General features: G+C 39.6%; 1 protein-coding gene across 2 annotated transcripts; it reads left to right on the top strand.

Annotated features, from left to right (window-relative positions):
• Positions 1-470: 470 nt before the first annotated feature.
• LOC138038722 (TIMELESS-interacting protein-like) lies at positions 471-10,995 on the top strand. 2 transcript variants are annotated; one of them, XR_011130290.1, is made up of 9 exons: positions 471-795; positions 1,781-1,856; positions 2,564-2,686; positions 4,106-4,193; positions 6,962-7,026; positions 7,799-7,840; positions 9,455-9,575; positions 9,680-10,700; positions 10,799-10,995. XR_011130290.1 is itself a non-coding variant. In XM_068884759.1 (8 exons), exons 1-8 carry the CDS (start codon positions 542-544, stop codon positions 10,312-10,314), a joined length of 1,404 nt encoding a protein of 467 aa, XP_068740860.1. In that variant the 5' UTR covers positions 471-541; the 3' UTR covers positions 10,315-10,995. The 2 variants fall into 2 exon arrangements, 1 of the variants encoding a protein (XP_068740860.1); XM_068884759.1 differs by having other exon boundaries at positions 9,680-10,995.
• Positions 10,996-11,802: the final 807 nt, after the last annotated feature.

Below are 11,802 nucleotides of genomic sequence, written 5' to 3'. Positions count from 1 at the left end.
CGACCCTGTCCGTCTTATGTCATAAGCTTTTGACAAGCAAGCTACGCCCGTGGAGGCAATAAAGAACTTTTAGAAATTCAACGAAATCAACTCGAGCTGTTGAGAAATGAAGGGAAGCTAGGATGGTCTCTACATATTGTCGGAAATAAGTCATTTAAATGATGGCGCAATTTTACTTAAGACCATAATGCTTTGCCAAATAGTTTTTTAATCCAAAGTTTCTGCTCTCAAGGGATATTAAACAGCAACACGAAAAAGTTCAAATTTGACAGTTTGAGAAGAAAATGGTCATACGAAGATTAGGTGAGTACGCTCTGATCCAAAGATATTATCTTTGACGTGCCTTCTATAAATTCATTTCGTAAGTAGTTTAGTCACTTTGTACGCTAAACTTCACTTCGTGCTCGCCATTCAGCATGTCTCAACTCGGTTTTATTAGTGGTCAGTACGTGCTAGCATACATGAAGTGTAAACAAATTGGCGGGAAAACTGATCAACAAAGACAAAGATCACAACACGATCTCTCGTTCTGCCAGGAAAAATGTCGGGGCATCGAATAATATGTACGAGCGATGATGCTAACGAAGGAAGGGAAGCTCAGGACTTGTTTAATGACGATGATCCCTTCAGTCTTCCACCGCCATTACCGCCTCTGTCGCCAGAAAGAGACGATAGCACGAACAATGATGGCGCGGAAAATCAACATGATCAATCTGCAAGCGACATCAACAAGAAGGAACCTCATAAAAAGCGAAGAGTGAACAGATCGCCAAGGCCTAAACTCGACGAAGTCAGGTGAGGCTATTTATTTTTGTTTTACTTGTGTAGATGGTCATGGTGTCCACATATTCCTCACCACATCGATCGACTTAATATGTAACTGCAGAATTAAGAGCTGGTAAATTCCCAGCTTTTTGCTTGATTAAACTCTGTAGCTATTAGAGGACAGAGAAATACCGTGTCTGGTCAAATCGACCCTGGTATAGATCTTCGAGGAGGATGTTTTGCAGAACTTAAATTACGGGATCTTCATTTTTTTTAATTTTGTCGAGATCTTTAAGGATTGTCAAAGATGATTCAATGTCAAAATCGTAGATGATCGTCAACTGACAAAGATCCGTAATTTGTTGAAATTCTCTCACTTCCAGATTCTCAGATTTACTTGGATCTTTCGTTTATAACGCATCAGGTTATGAATATGTATATTCACTACTGTATATCCCTTCAAGCTCCTTGATGACCCCTTTCAAGATCGTTAAAATGTCTTCATCTTTAAGTATCTTTATTAGGTATTTGAACAGTTTGAAAAGTTGTTGATGAGCCTTGAGAATTTGCCAAAGTCCTGTGAAGTTTTTCACAGTAGACCTTTTTGCACATACGGCAGCCATTTTGATTTCTATTGTGTCAAATAGCAATTATGGGATACCCAGGTATGTATTTGCCCCTTGAGCATCCCATAATGTCTTTCAAAACAATGGAAATCCAAAATGGCCGCCGTATCTGCAAAAAGGTCTATCTGAGGGTTAGCACCCCCCCACCCCCCTCAGTAAACAATTATTTTTGTGTGGATAGCAGGGTTGAAGCAGTGAGAGCAGTCCCCACTAACCAGTGTCCCGCAGCTTGTTGGTTCTCCAAGGAGTGCTCTGATCTTTCTCTTTCATGCAAAATCAACATTTGATTTAAATCCGGACTGTCACTTTTCATTATTTGCGTTGATTGCAGTCACTCCAAAGTTTAGTGGATGATTATTTTTATAATAAAGTTCTATGCTGATTTTTAGATTGTGTGGAGATCGTGGAATTCCAGCTTTGAGACATATTTGTGAAGACATTAAATTTAAAGGCAAGGGACATGAGGTAAAATAAATAATGTGACCCGCAGTAATCCTTGATTACTGCGGTTCATTGGATTCTTGTTTTGTCATTGATGAGGCATTTGAAAGTAGTTTGTATATTTTGGGGAGAATCGTTTTGTACCCTTTTCTAGTGTACAGTAATAAAGATATCACACTATAAGCATTTTGACTGTTATCTTGGTGTTATTAAAAATAAAATACATGTGTTTTAGTGCAATATCCATAGCCATTCTTGCTGGATAGCCAAGTGGTGTGAATCCTTGGAGTGTACAGCTTGAGGTATTACCGGACAGTCGGCCCATCCATGTATTAACCCCATCCAAAAGAGGTTAACTTTGGTTGACAAAGAAAAAATTAAGGGAATTGGTGTTTTCCCTTGGCCATCCATGTGTGCCAGACAGACAGCCAGTCCAAGATGGCAGAATGCTGAAATCGTATGGCATCTTGATTGATACCAGAGGGACAGCACGTTAGCCTGCGAACCCAGAAGTATTTCTGACCGCCGGAAATACGTCTGCGTTCACAGGCTAAGATCACATGGGACTGACACAATAATTAGCATGTCTTCTCCTTTGTTGAGTGCAATAACTAAATAACTTAGCTTTGTTGCCCCACTCAATGGTGGGTGAACATTAGGTACAGTAGTATTGGGACACTAATGATAGTTATTGATAATTGCCAATGGAGTATGTTACTTTTTTTTATCAGGTGTCAGATCTAAAGCTTTTGATGCAGCGATATGAACACTGGGCTCATCGATTGTTTCCAAAATTTCCATTTATGGATGTGGTGGAACAAGTTGAAAATTTAAGTGCCAAAAAGCTTGTTCAGGTGAGATAGTTAACTTCAGCTGGAATTATTCTATTTTGAGGCTCAAAATTGGACCTGATAACAGATTACAAAGATTTGACCATTGTGATGTTGTCTGGGATAACTGTTGTATGACCCTGAATGACTGAGCCTGAAGTGAACGAATGAGGCAGCTCTCTAATTGGGAGAAGAAGATATTTTTCTTCGAAACGTAAGGGATTGTTGTCAAAGGTGCAAGCCTGCACTGTTTTTCATTTTGCTCCTTGTATCATCAAACTATAGATAGTTTCACTGTCATGCAACAAAAAAAATTGAAATTGTTCGATGAAAACGCCAAGAACTTGGAATGTTGTAGGAAACAAATCTTTTAACTAAGCATTTCCTGCATTTGTACGCAAATTTACAGAGTTTAGTATGGAGACACCATATGGTCCACCATTGTGTAATCAATGCGAAACATCTGGCCCCAGATGCTCAAAAGTTGGATAATGCTATCCACCTGATCAATCACTATCCATTGGATAGTGCAATTGGTTTCGCTATGACTTATCCACTGGATAGTGATTTATCCAGTGGATAGCGCTAACATAGTTTGAACAACTGGGGCCTGGAGTTCACTTTGCGATGAAAGCTCTTACTTTTTGATCATGAGAAAATGCTCAAACTGCTGAGATTCATAGGAATAGACATTTTTTCGACCAAATAGCTTTCAATCATGCAATGTGACAATTTGGAATTCTAAATGCTGTATTTGCGAAACAACAGACATCACGGAACTGGAAATTTGAAAAAAGATATATTTCTAGGTCATCTCCAACCTCCTTTAGATAAAAATTTAGAAGACCTTGTGATTTTGATTTTAAAATTTGACGTCAATGTGAAAACCATCTATTGTTTTCTTTCTTCTCTCAATTGGGATCCAGAAGAAAGTCCAGCTGGGGGTCCAGGTTTTGTACCATCCATGCTCAAGACGTATTAAAATCTCCCGTCGTTAAATTACCACAAGAAGTAATGTTTAAAAAACGAGCAGCAGTGTTTTTAGACCCGATAGAACACGTGCTTCGAGTTTTTTGAACGGCTGAAAAAACATTCCACAAAGAGCATGTCTCTCTGGACTCAAAACAATGGTTCAATTTGTGAGAGGTGAATATTAGCATACAAGAAAAACAAGCTATGCCTTATTAGTATTCTTTACATAAAGAATACTAACGAGGAGTGTTTTATCAGGATGTAAAGCTCATACATGTACATGTGACGTTTTATCAATGTTTTGATAGACTGTTAGGCTCATGAATTATTAATGAGTTTTAATAATAATTTAATAATTATTGAACACCTCCCTTCCCTTTAGCAGCATTTCTACCATTTTAATAGGTAAACAAGTTATATTATATTACATTACTGTACATTACATTCATGATAAGATTTTTATCTTTAAAGAATTGCATCAAAAGAGTGAGGAGAGGTGAAGAGGAATCCGTAAATGACGAGGACAGATCTGATACAGAAACTGCACCAAACAACCAAGGTGAGTGTAAAATTTGAAATCTGACCGGGTAGTTTTTGTACAGATTATTTAGCAAGGCATTAAACCAACCAAGCAACTGATTGGCTATCCTAAGTTCCTGTCGACGGACTGCGTGAAAATTTGAGGCCAGAGTGATAATCGTCAAAGGAGGTCTGACAGCTCTACCTACTGAATGACTCACTAACTGACTGACTGATTGACTGCACATGTATATTTCTGTCTTTCCTTGTGTGGGTCCACTTCCATTCTCATAAAGTCTCCGCTTACGAGCCAGAAGGCTCATCAGGCCGGCGCTTATCTCCGGTTTCATTAGCATGAAGCGACTAGGAGTATTTATACTCCCCCCTGGATGGGATGCATTCTCATGCCAATTCTCAGATTTTCCTGGCATCTCCAAGCAGTATAAATTACCCTGAATACCGATAGTTGAGTAGAGGGCGGACTTACTTACTACAGTACACTTTCTTTTAGGCTGAATAGCCGGCCGCAAATGACACAATGGACAGCCAACTGAAAAAAAAATTAATATGTAACACAATTATCCCAGATCTGTGATTGAGTGACTGGCTGATGATACTTTAAGTGCTACTGAAGCAAATGCAAAGGGACTTCTTGGTACTAAATTATGTTTTTCAATCTTAGTGGGGTACAAGTGAAAAATAAAAATTATCTGTTACCATCAAAAAGTTTCACCAATCGGCACTTGAAGTGGGGTACCAATTCTGACAAATTCTGAATAATCAACTGATTGAATAACAAGCGATAGAATTGGCTTACCGATCATTTTCCATTTATTTGCACAAAGTGTCTGACTGTGTGATTGGTACACTGTCTGATTGATTGCTGGACTGTCTAGCAGTCTGTTTGACCAACTCACCAAATGTCTCTTGGACTGATTCATTAATTGTCTATTGAAGTAGATGACTGACAGAATGACTTTGTCTGACCGCCCACCTCCTCATATGTACATGAATATATAATTGAATCAGTGACTGACAAACCAACCAAATCACCCGTTGCCAGGCTGATTGACTGATAGTCTGTGAGCAGGCTCTCTCTTCACCTGGCAAGCGAGAAAGATGGAGGACTGGGCGAAGGGAAAGAAAGCGAACCTGCGTGCATCCTTAAGAATTTTGTAAATGTAAATGTAAATATAAATGTGCGCTTAGTTGACCAATCCCTACAAGGACTTTTCATGATCAACCGGCTCAATGGGATCGGACTGAATGCATGTGAAGGCACCCACGGCTGCCGCCATATGATCCATGTGTGATCTCGGAGCACTGCAAACCCAGCCAGATGTAATTGACTGGGAGTCGATTTTTAGGAGGGAGGAAAACCGGAGTACCCAGAGAAAAACCCTCGGAGTCAGGTTGAGATCGACTGAAACTGAGCCCACATATGACCCAAGGCCAGAGTTGAACCTGGGTCACAGAGGTAGGAGGCACAATTGATGACCACTAAATCACCCTGACTCCCCCAATACCACATCCAAATTAGAAAGACAAAGTAATGATTGGCTGAAATTTAATTACTTGGTGATGTCATCATCAATCAGCTTTTGCAAAATGGTGCATCACAGAGATGAGGTGGTTAGAAATACCTGTTATGAAATCTTAAAATGTTGCAATTTTTACCATGACTTTAAAGGTCTTGTAGTGTGATGCAAGGGTTCTCTGCTGGAAGGAAAGGATATTCTAGCTGTGTTCTCCATAGGATTCATGAAAAGTCTGATTTTTCAACTGTTTGTATCACACAATATCATGGTCAAGTACTTGACCCCATCTTTCCTGGTAAAAATACCCACTGGTGGCTACTGCCTGGTTACCACCTTCCCAAATGTTGGCTACTTTAGTATAAAGCCACAGCCTTCTCTTATGCCAGACCACTAAACACTTCAGCTTGTACCTGATTCAATCTCACCACAAAGCATGTATCCCGACAGACAGGAAGCCCTGCATACAGGCTTACAAAAAACTGTGCCGCGGGGAGTTTTCAACAAGTCCCTGTGTCCCAATGTCCCTGTGTGTGAAGATGAAGCATACTAAGTGTGCACATGCACAAAGCTCACTCAGGACTTGAGTGCATCATTTTACCTCAACAGGTACTAGATAGCCTGCTAACAACCCTGCGTACCCAGCTTAGGTGCTCAAGGCACGATTGCTCGCTCTCCTTTAAGATAGACCTCTTTTTTGTACCCAAATTTGGCAGCGGTTGTGGTCTACAAGTCACATACAGTGGAGATCTGACAGGGAAAGGGTTTTTCTTCATTTTGATTCCCATTGTGTCAAGTTGGTGTGCTGAAATCTTGCCATCAACCTTTTTCCCCAGAGGAACAAAACACATTTTCCATTGAAATGGACTTCAACAAATTACCATACAGAACATCGGTCCACGATTTACAGCATCTGCAGTAGCTGTGAGGATTTTCTGGCAAAGGCTTCCTTCCTCCGCATTTTTTGGGGAGTTTCTGCTTCAGCCATTGGAAAACCACCAACACAACATCTGGCTTACTGTTTACCTCAGTCCATATTTACTTCCAGTGTGAACTGATTGGCTAATGTTTTACAGTTGGCACAGTATGACATCAGGAAGGCAGCATTCTAATTTCTAAAGGATGCATGCAGGGTCTTTCTCCCTCCCACCTACATGTAACTGACCGACTGATGACCCCGGAGCTCCTAACGCCTTCTTTATCTTTTGTTATCCTTTAATGATCTACAAGAAGTGGTGATAGATGTATCAGTATTAATTCTTTTCATCACCAGAAATTCACGAAAATGGGACGGATGAAGCACCATCACAGGAAGGTGGTGGAGCTGTGGATAACAATGTGAGTACTTCAAAATTATTTTTTGTTGTTGTGGGTGACATCAGTACCTTTTATTGTACCCAAGGATGCTGCCTAACGGTCGCCTGAGGCGCCTTATTTGTGAGCGCAGGCGACCAAATTTCTGAACAAGTAGCCCGAACGGGCGCCTTACTTGGTTCATCCCCACTCTCTTGAAAATATGATCCCAGCTGGAATTAACTAATTCTGAGCTCTTGAAAAAAAAGATTCGGGCTACTAACTTTTAATGTTGGAACCCGGAAAATTTTCTTAAGCAGCAGCCTTGATTGTACCCTTACAATGCCAATAATTAACAACTATTCACCTCAGTGTCAGTGGCTAATGGTGGATATTTACTGAGCTGCAAAGCTGCCTGGTAAATATCTACCACTACCCACTGACACTGAGCTGAATAGTTGTTTTAGTATATACTAAAACAGTGAGATGAGGTAACACAAAAAGATGATTTAAACTCATTATTCCTCCAACGATTACTGTATCAATATTTTTGGGGGCAAATCTCTTGCGAGTTGCTCCAAGGTGAATAGCAAAGGACCCCCCCTCCCCACTTTTAAATGTACTCTGTGGCCCCTGTGCAAGGGTGTGAAATAGAAAATAACACAAGAAGAAAGACCTATCCTTCACAGGATAGGTGTAAGTTCTTACAGTCCCTGTTGGCCCTTGAAACTCATGGCCAGCAATATTGCCTTGAGTTCAGCTATGGCCAAGTATCCGATACCATCAATGATTAATTTTCTTTCTTCTCTTATTTCAGCTGCAAACATTTGGTGTGCAGGAAGAGGCCAGTAATAGAATGGTGGGCATCCAATTCTAATTTCTTCAATAACTGATATGTTTAAGAGTAGCTTTGGACGTAGTAGAAATATTGGGAGCACTTACCATTTGAATTTAAATTGTTATTGAGAATTTTTCACAAAAATAATGAAACCTGCATCACTTCTGACAACTTCCATAGATACGTTTAATAACAAAGGAGATAAAAATAATAATTTGTTCACAAACAAATGGCCTTGTGTGGTTCAAATGTGCCAACCATTGGAACATACGAACCCTCTCCTCCCTAAAAGGACAATCACCAAAAAGCACAGGAAAATAATAATGTTTACAATCTTTTTTTTTTTTCAAACAAAGCATTTGCATTCTTTTCACTTTTGAATTTCCCAGGTGCTGCCATATTAATTAAATAACTGTGCAAAATCCCTTTGTGTCGGAACAATAGAGCAATCACAACAGGGAAGATGACGTTGCTCACAAATTCTAAAGAGTGACTAAGCAATTTTGAAATTCTTTGCCTCCATGGCTTAAAAGTTATCGTTTAAAGAAGTGGAGATTTTCTTTAATATCAAAGGTTTTTGCAGCTCATTCTCTGTAAGACAATATTCGATACAATCACTGATAAATTCCATCAAAGGACTTGTCATAGGGGACATCAATCCTGCCCACCCCCGAAAAAAAGAAATTTAATTCATATGAAACCAGAAACCCATAGACCACTTTCATAAATGGCGACCACTTTTACAGTCTTTTGTATTTATGTTAATTAGACCTACTGCCCTCGTTTTAAAACAAAAATTATTTTTAAATTTACTCGTCGTAGCAATGTTAGTAGGGCTTATTAACATTGAAACAAAAGAATATTTTATTTGGCCGCCATTATGAAAGAGGTCTATAAGGGTTGAAAAGTGTAACACGCATTCACTGCTTCCGATTATTCATTGCGAACTGATTGGTTGAATGTTTCAGTGCTAAGTACCATATTTGGAAACCCCTCGCTCTTGTTGTTCCAAATTTGGTACTTAGCAAATTGAATATTCAGAAGCTTGTTTCCCAGCACACAAGGGGCCGTTACACGTTTCAACCCTTATGGGTTTCTGATGAAACCTAATACTTCCGGTTGAAATTCCCTGTCTCACTTAGGATAATAAGATATTCTCCACTTCTCTGGCACAGAAAGTTACCAAATGCTTGGGGTGTGGTCGATTGGCTTTCCAATTACGAGTGCATGGGTCTTGAGTTTGGGGATGGACCCACCCTTTTTCTTGGTACATGGAAATCTGTTTTAGCCAAAGAAAGCACAGGTTTAACATGAAGCATTATTGAAACATTATTTTACTTGCAACCAAAGAATCTATACAAAAATTTGGTTTATCAACGGAGTTGATAATGTAAATTGACCACCGTACAGAGATTCTAAAAGCTGACGTTTCGAGCGTTAGCCCTTCGTCAGAGCGAATCTATACGTTTCACAAATCTCTATCACTCCTCTTTCCTGGTAAAATAAGATTGAAAGGTCGCACGAACTTAGAAGACATACTCCCCTTTCGTCAAATAACTTCAAAAACTCGTTTCTCAACGCAAGACAAGCTAATTCCCCATTTCATTTTTCCTTTGTTTCTTCATTTTTTTGTAGGTTATTTTAACTCCCGAACAACAAGAACGCATTCGCCTGAATAGAGAAAGAGCACTAGCGAAACGGAAAGCAGCTCAAGAGAAACAGACTGGGCAGATAAACACAGAAAATGGCGAAAAGGGTAAGGTTCCTTGCAATGTGCATTAAAATTTTTCTTCTTAATTTTGCCACTTTTTTTCATTCCGAGGCATAATATCATTCAAATTATGTTTTTTTTTTTCTCAGAAGTTCAAACTGTGGAATCAGAACACATCACGGGAGAGGCTGCTAATAATTTAAGGAAGGAGGGCGATGAACTACAAAACCATGCCTTGGAGAATAATCACGTTGAAGCAAACGACATCGAAATGGCGATTGAACTGTTCGAAGGAGATACTGTGGTACTTAAGGATGATGAAAAACAATCTACTAAGAATGGACATCCTGCCAGTTTACCTTCCATGGCTGCTCCAGATGATGATCGTGTAGTTGTGGAAGATAGTGAAATGGACGTTGCTGAATCGGATGATGTTAATGGAGGTGCGGGAAATACCGAGAGTGGAAGTGGCTTTCTTGACGGCGGCGACAAGCCAGAACTCAATGGCCCTAAATCAGATGATGATTCGACTATTTCTACTAAAGAGTTGCCACATGGCACAACCATTGACGCTCTTGCCTTAAGTCAAGGTAAAGACGGAATTTTTATCTCTTCGCATAGCAATATTGATGAGTCTGCCAATGCGAAACTTGATGCCTCAGCACTTGAGAAAGAGGGTAACGTCGAAACACTGGGCGTCCCGAATCCGCATGGAAACCCACCAGCCCTCTGCGTCGTTAGCGAAGTAGAAGAACCTTCGTTTGCCCAAATGGAGACGGAGTAGATTGTCCCTTGACTGTAAGATTTCAATTGTGATTTGGCCTTGTTTAAACGCTGTACTTCACAAATTTGGACCTAGCCAATTGATGTAAGGCAAATCATCGTTGCTAAATAACTATACACTCGTTCTCTGCGATGTGCTCTCAAATCACAGTTTCCTTAGCAAATCCGTCATTTTCGCTAATCCAATGTTTATTCATTTGCTTTTTTTATTTTCATCTGGATTTTCATTTTACAATCTCGCGATCATTGAGTTTTTCTTCCGTTTGATGGTTCGCTGTCTGGATGAGTCGTCCTAAAATCGAATCTGAGTCGACTCAAGTACACCCCGTCTGAAGTAGGGCTGCCTCTTCTGTTTTTCTGTTGAAGAGTGCGAAGTGTTCAACATAGGTTAACCCTTTCACCCCCGTGGGGTTCCCCATTGACGAGTAAAATCGTCTGGCGTTAGACAGAGTAAAATCTATAAGTGGCACTATTGGGAGTGAAAGGGTTAAGCGTCGAGTTTACAAGAGACCTCAAACGGTAGTAGTGAACCTTTGGGGCGAGTGGACAGGTGTTAAGAGACCCTCTACAGAGATAGAGAGCATTCCTAATGATTGAACTGCCTCGCTGGAGGATCACTCCCAAGACTAAATAGTATAAGATTCGTATATAGTTTTATGAGATTAATAAATGCAAATCAGTATTTTTTTGCTTTTGCCAATAATAAAAATCCTACAACTGAAACGCAAACGTGTCCTACTAGTTCACCTCGAAATTTTGCTTTTGATGTTCCCTATAAGTTAACCAACCACAACCTCAATCACAAATCATTTTTTAATCCACCAAATAGGCTTTGATACACAGACCACACGCAAATAGCCGAGCTAGTCTCAGCATGTAGTTTGGGGACGCTGGTAACAACACTAAAAAGCAAACTTCAAATTAATTACGTTAAAATGACAAACAAAAGCAACTTCAGATAACAAAATTTAGGTTTGGAACAAGATAACACTGAATTATGATACACAATTACACCTTATTTCCCTGTGGATACCGTATCATTTTAGTTCATTCACATCAAAATAACTCTACTGATCTAGAAGCACTTGGAATAAGTTTTTTCAAAGGTTAGCAAAACGAGACGTATGTGATGAAAGTCTATTCTCGATTTTACGTCACAATTTAGTTGGTGTAAAATCTGTCGTAAGCCAGATGACTATTAGTTTTGTCAAATTAACTTGTGCAGCACGTAAAACGGGAAATTTCAAGGTGAACAACGAATAATATTTGAGATTAGATGAACTTTAAAACGTTATTGTGACTCTATTAGTTGTCTGTTAATGGTTAAACTTCTTCTGTCTGGAATTCAACTCAACGCTCGGTAAATTGAAGAGATTCAAAACCACACGAATATTAACATGACGTGCTTCGATTTTATATACCATTTACTGTCACTAGTTCAAAGCTTGCGCGGATAATAGACCTAATCGACTAACTCAATGTTGTACCC

The sequence above is a fragment of the Montipora capricornis genome, chromosome 2, assembly GCF_036669925.1.
Source record: "Montipora capricornis isolate CH-2021 chromosome 2, ASM3666992v2, whole genome shotgun sequence".
NCBI lineage: Eukaryota > Metazoa > Cnidaria > Anthozoa > Scleractinia > Acroporidae > Montipora > Montipora capricornis.
This window is presented reverse-complemented; position numbering and strand designations above follow the sequence as displayed.

Excerpts from the sequence above, each read along its gene's own strand:
- LOC138038722 (XM_068884759.1), top strand. The coding sequence starts at position 542 with ATGTCGGGGCATCGAATAATATGTACGAGCGATGATGCTAACGAAGGA. Across the intron at positions 796-1,780 it reads CCTAAACTCGACGAAGTCAG|ATTGTGTGGAGATCGTGGAA; the intron begins GTGAGGCTATTT and ends GCTGATTTTTAG. Across the intron at positions 7,841-9,454 it reads AAGAGGCCAGTAATAGAATG|GTTATTTTAACTCCCGAACA; the intron begins GTGGGCATCCAA and ends ATTTTTTTGTAG.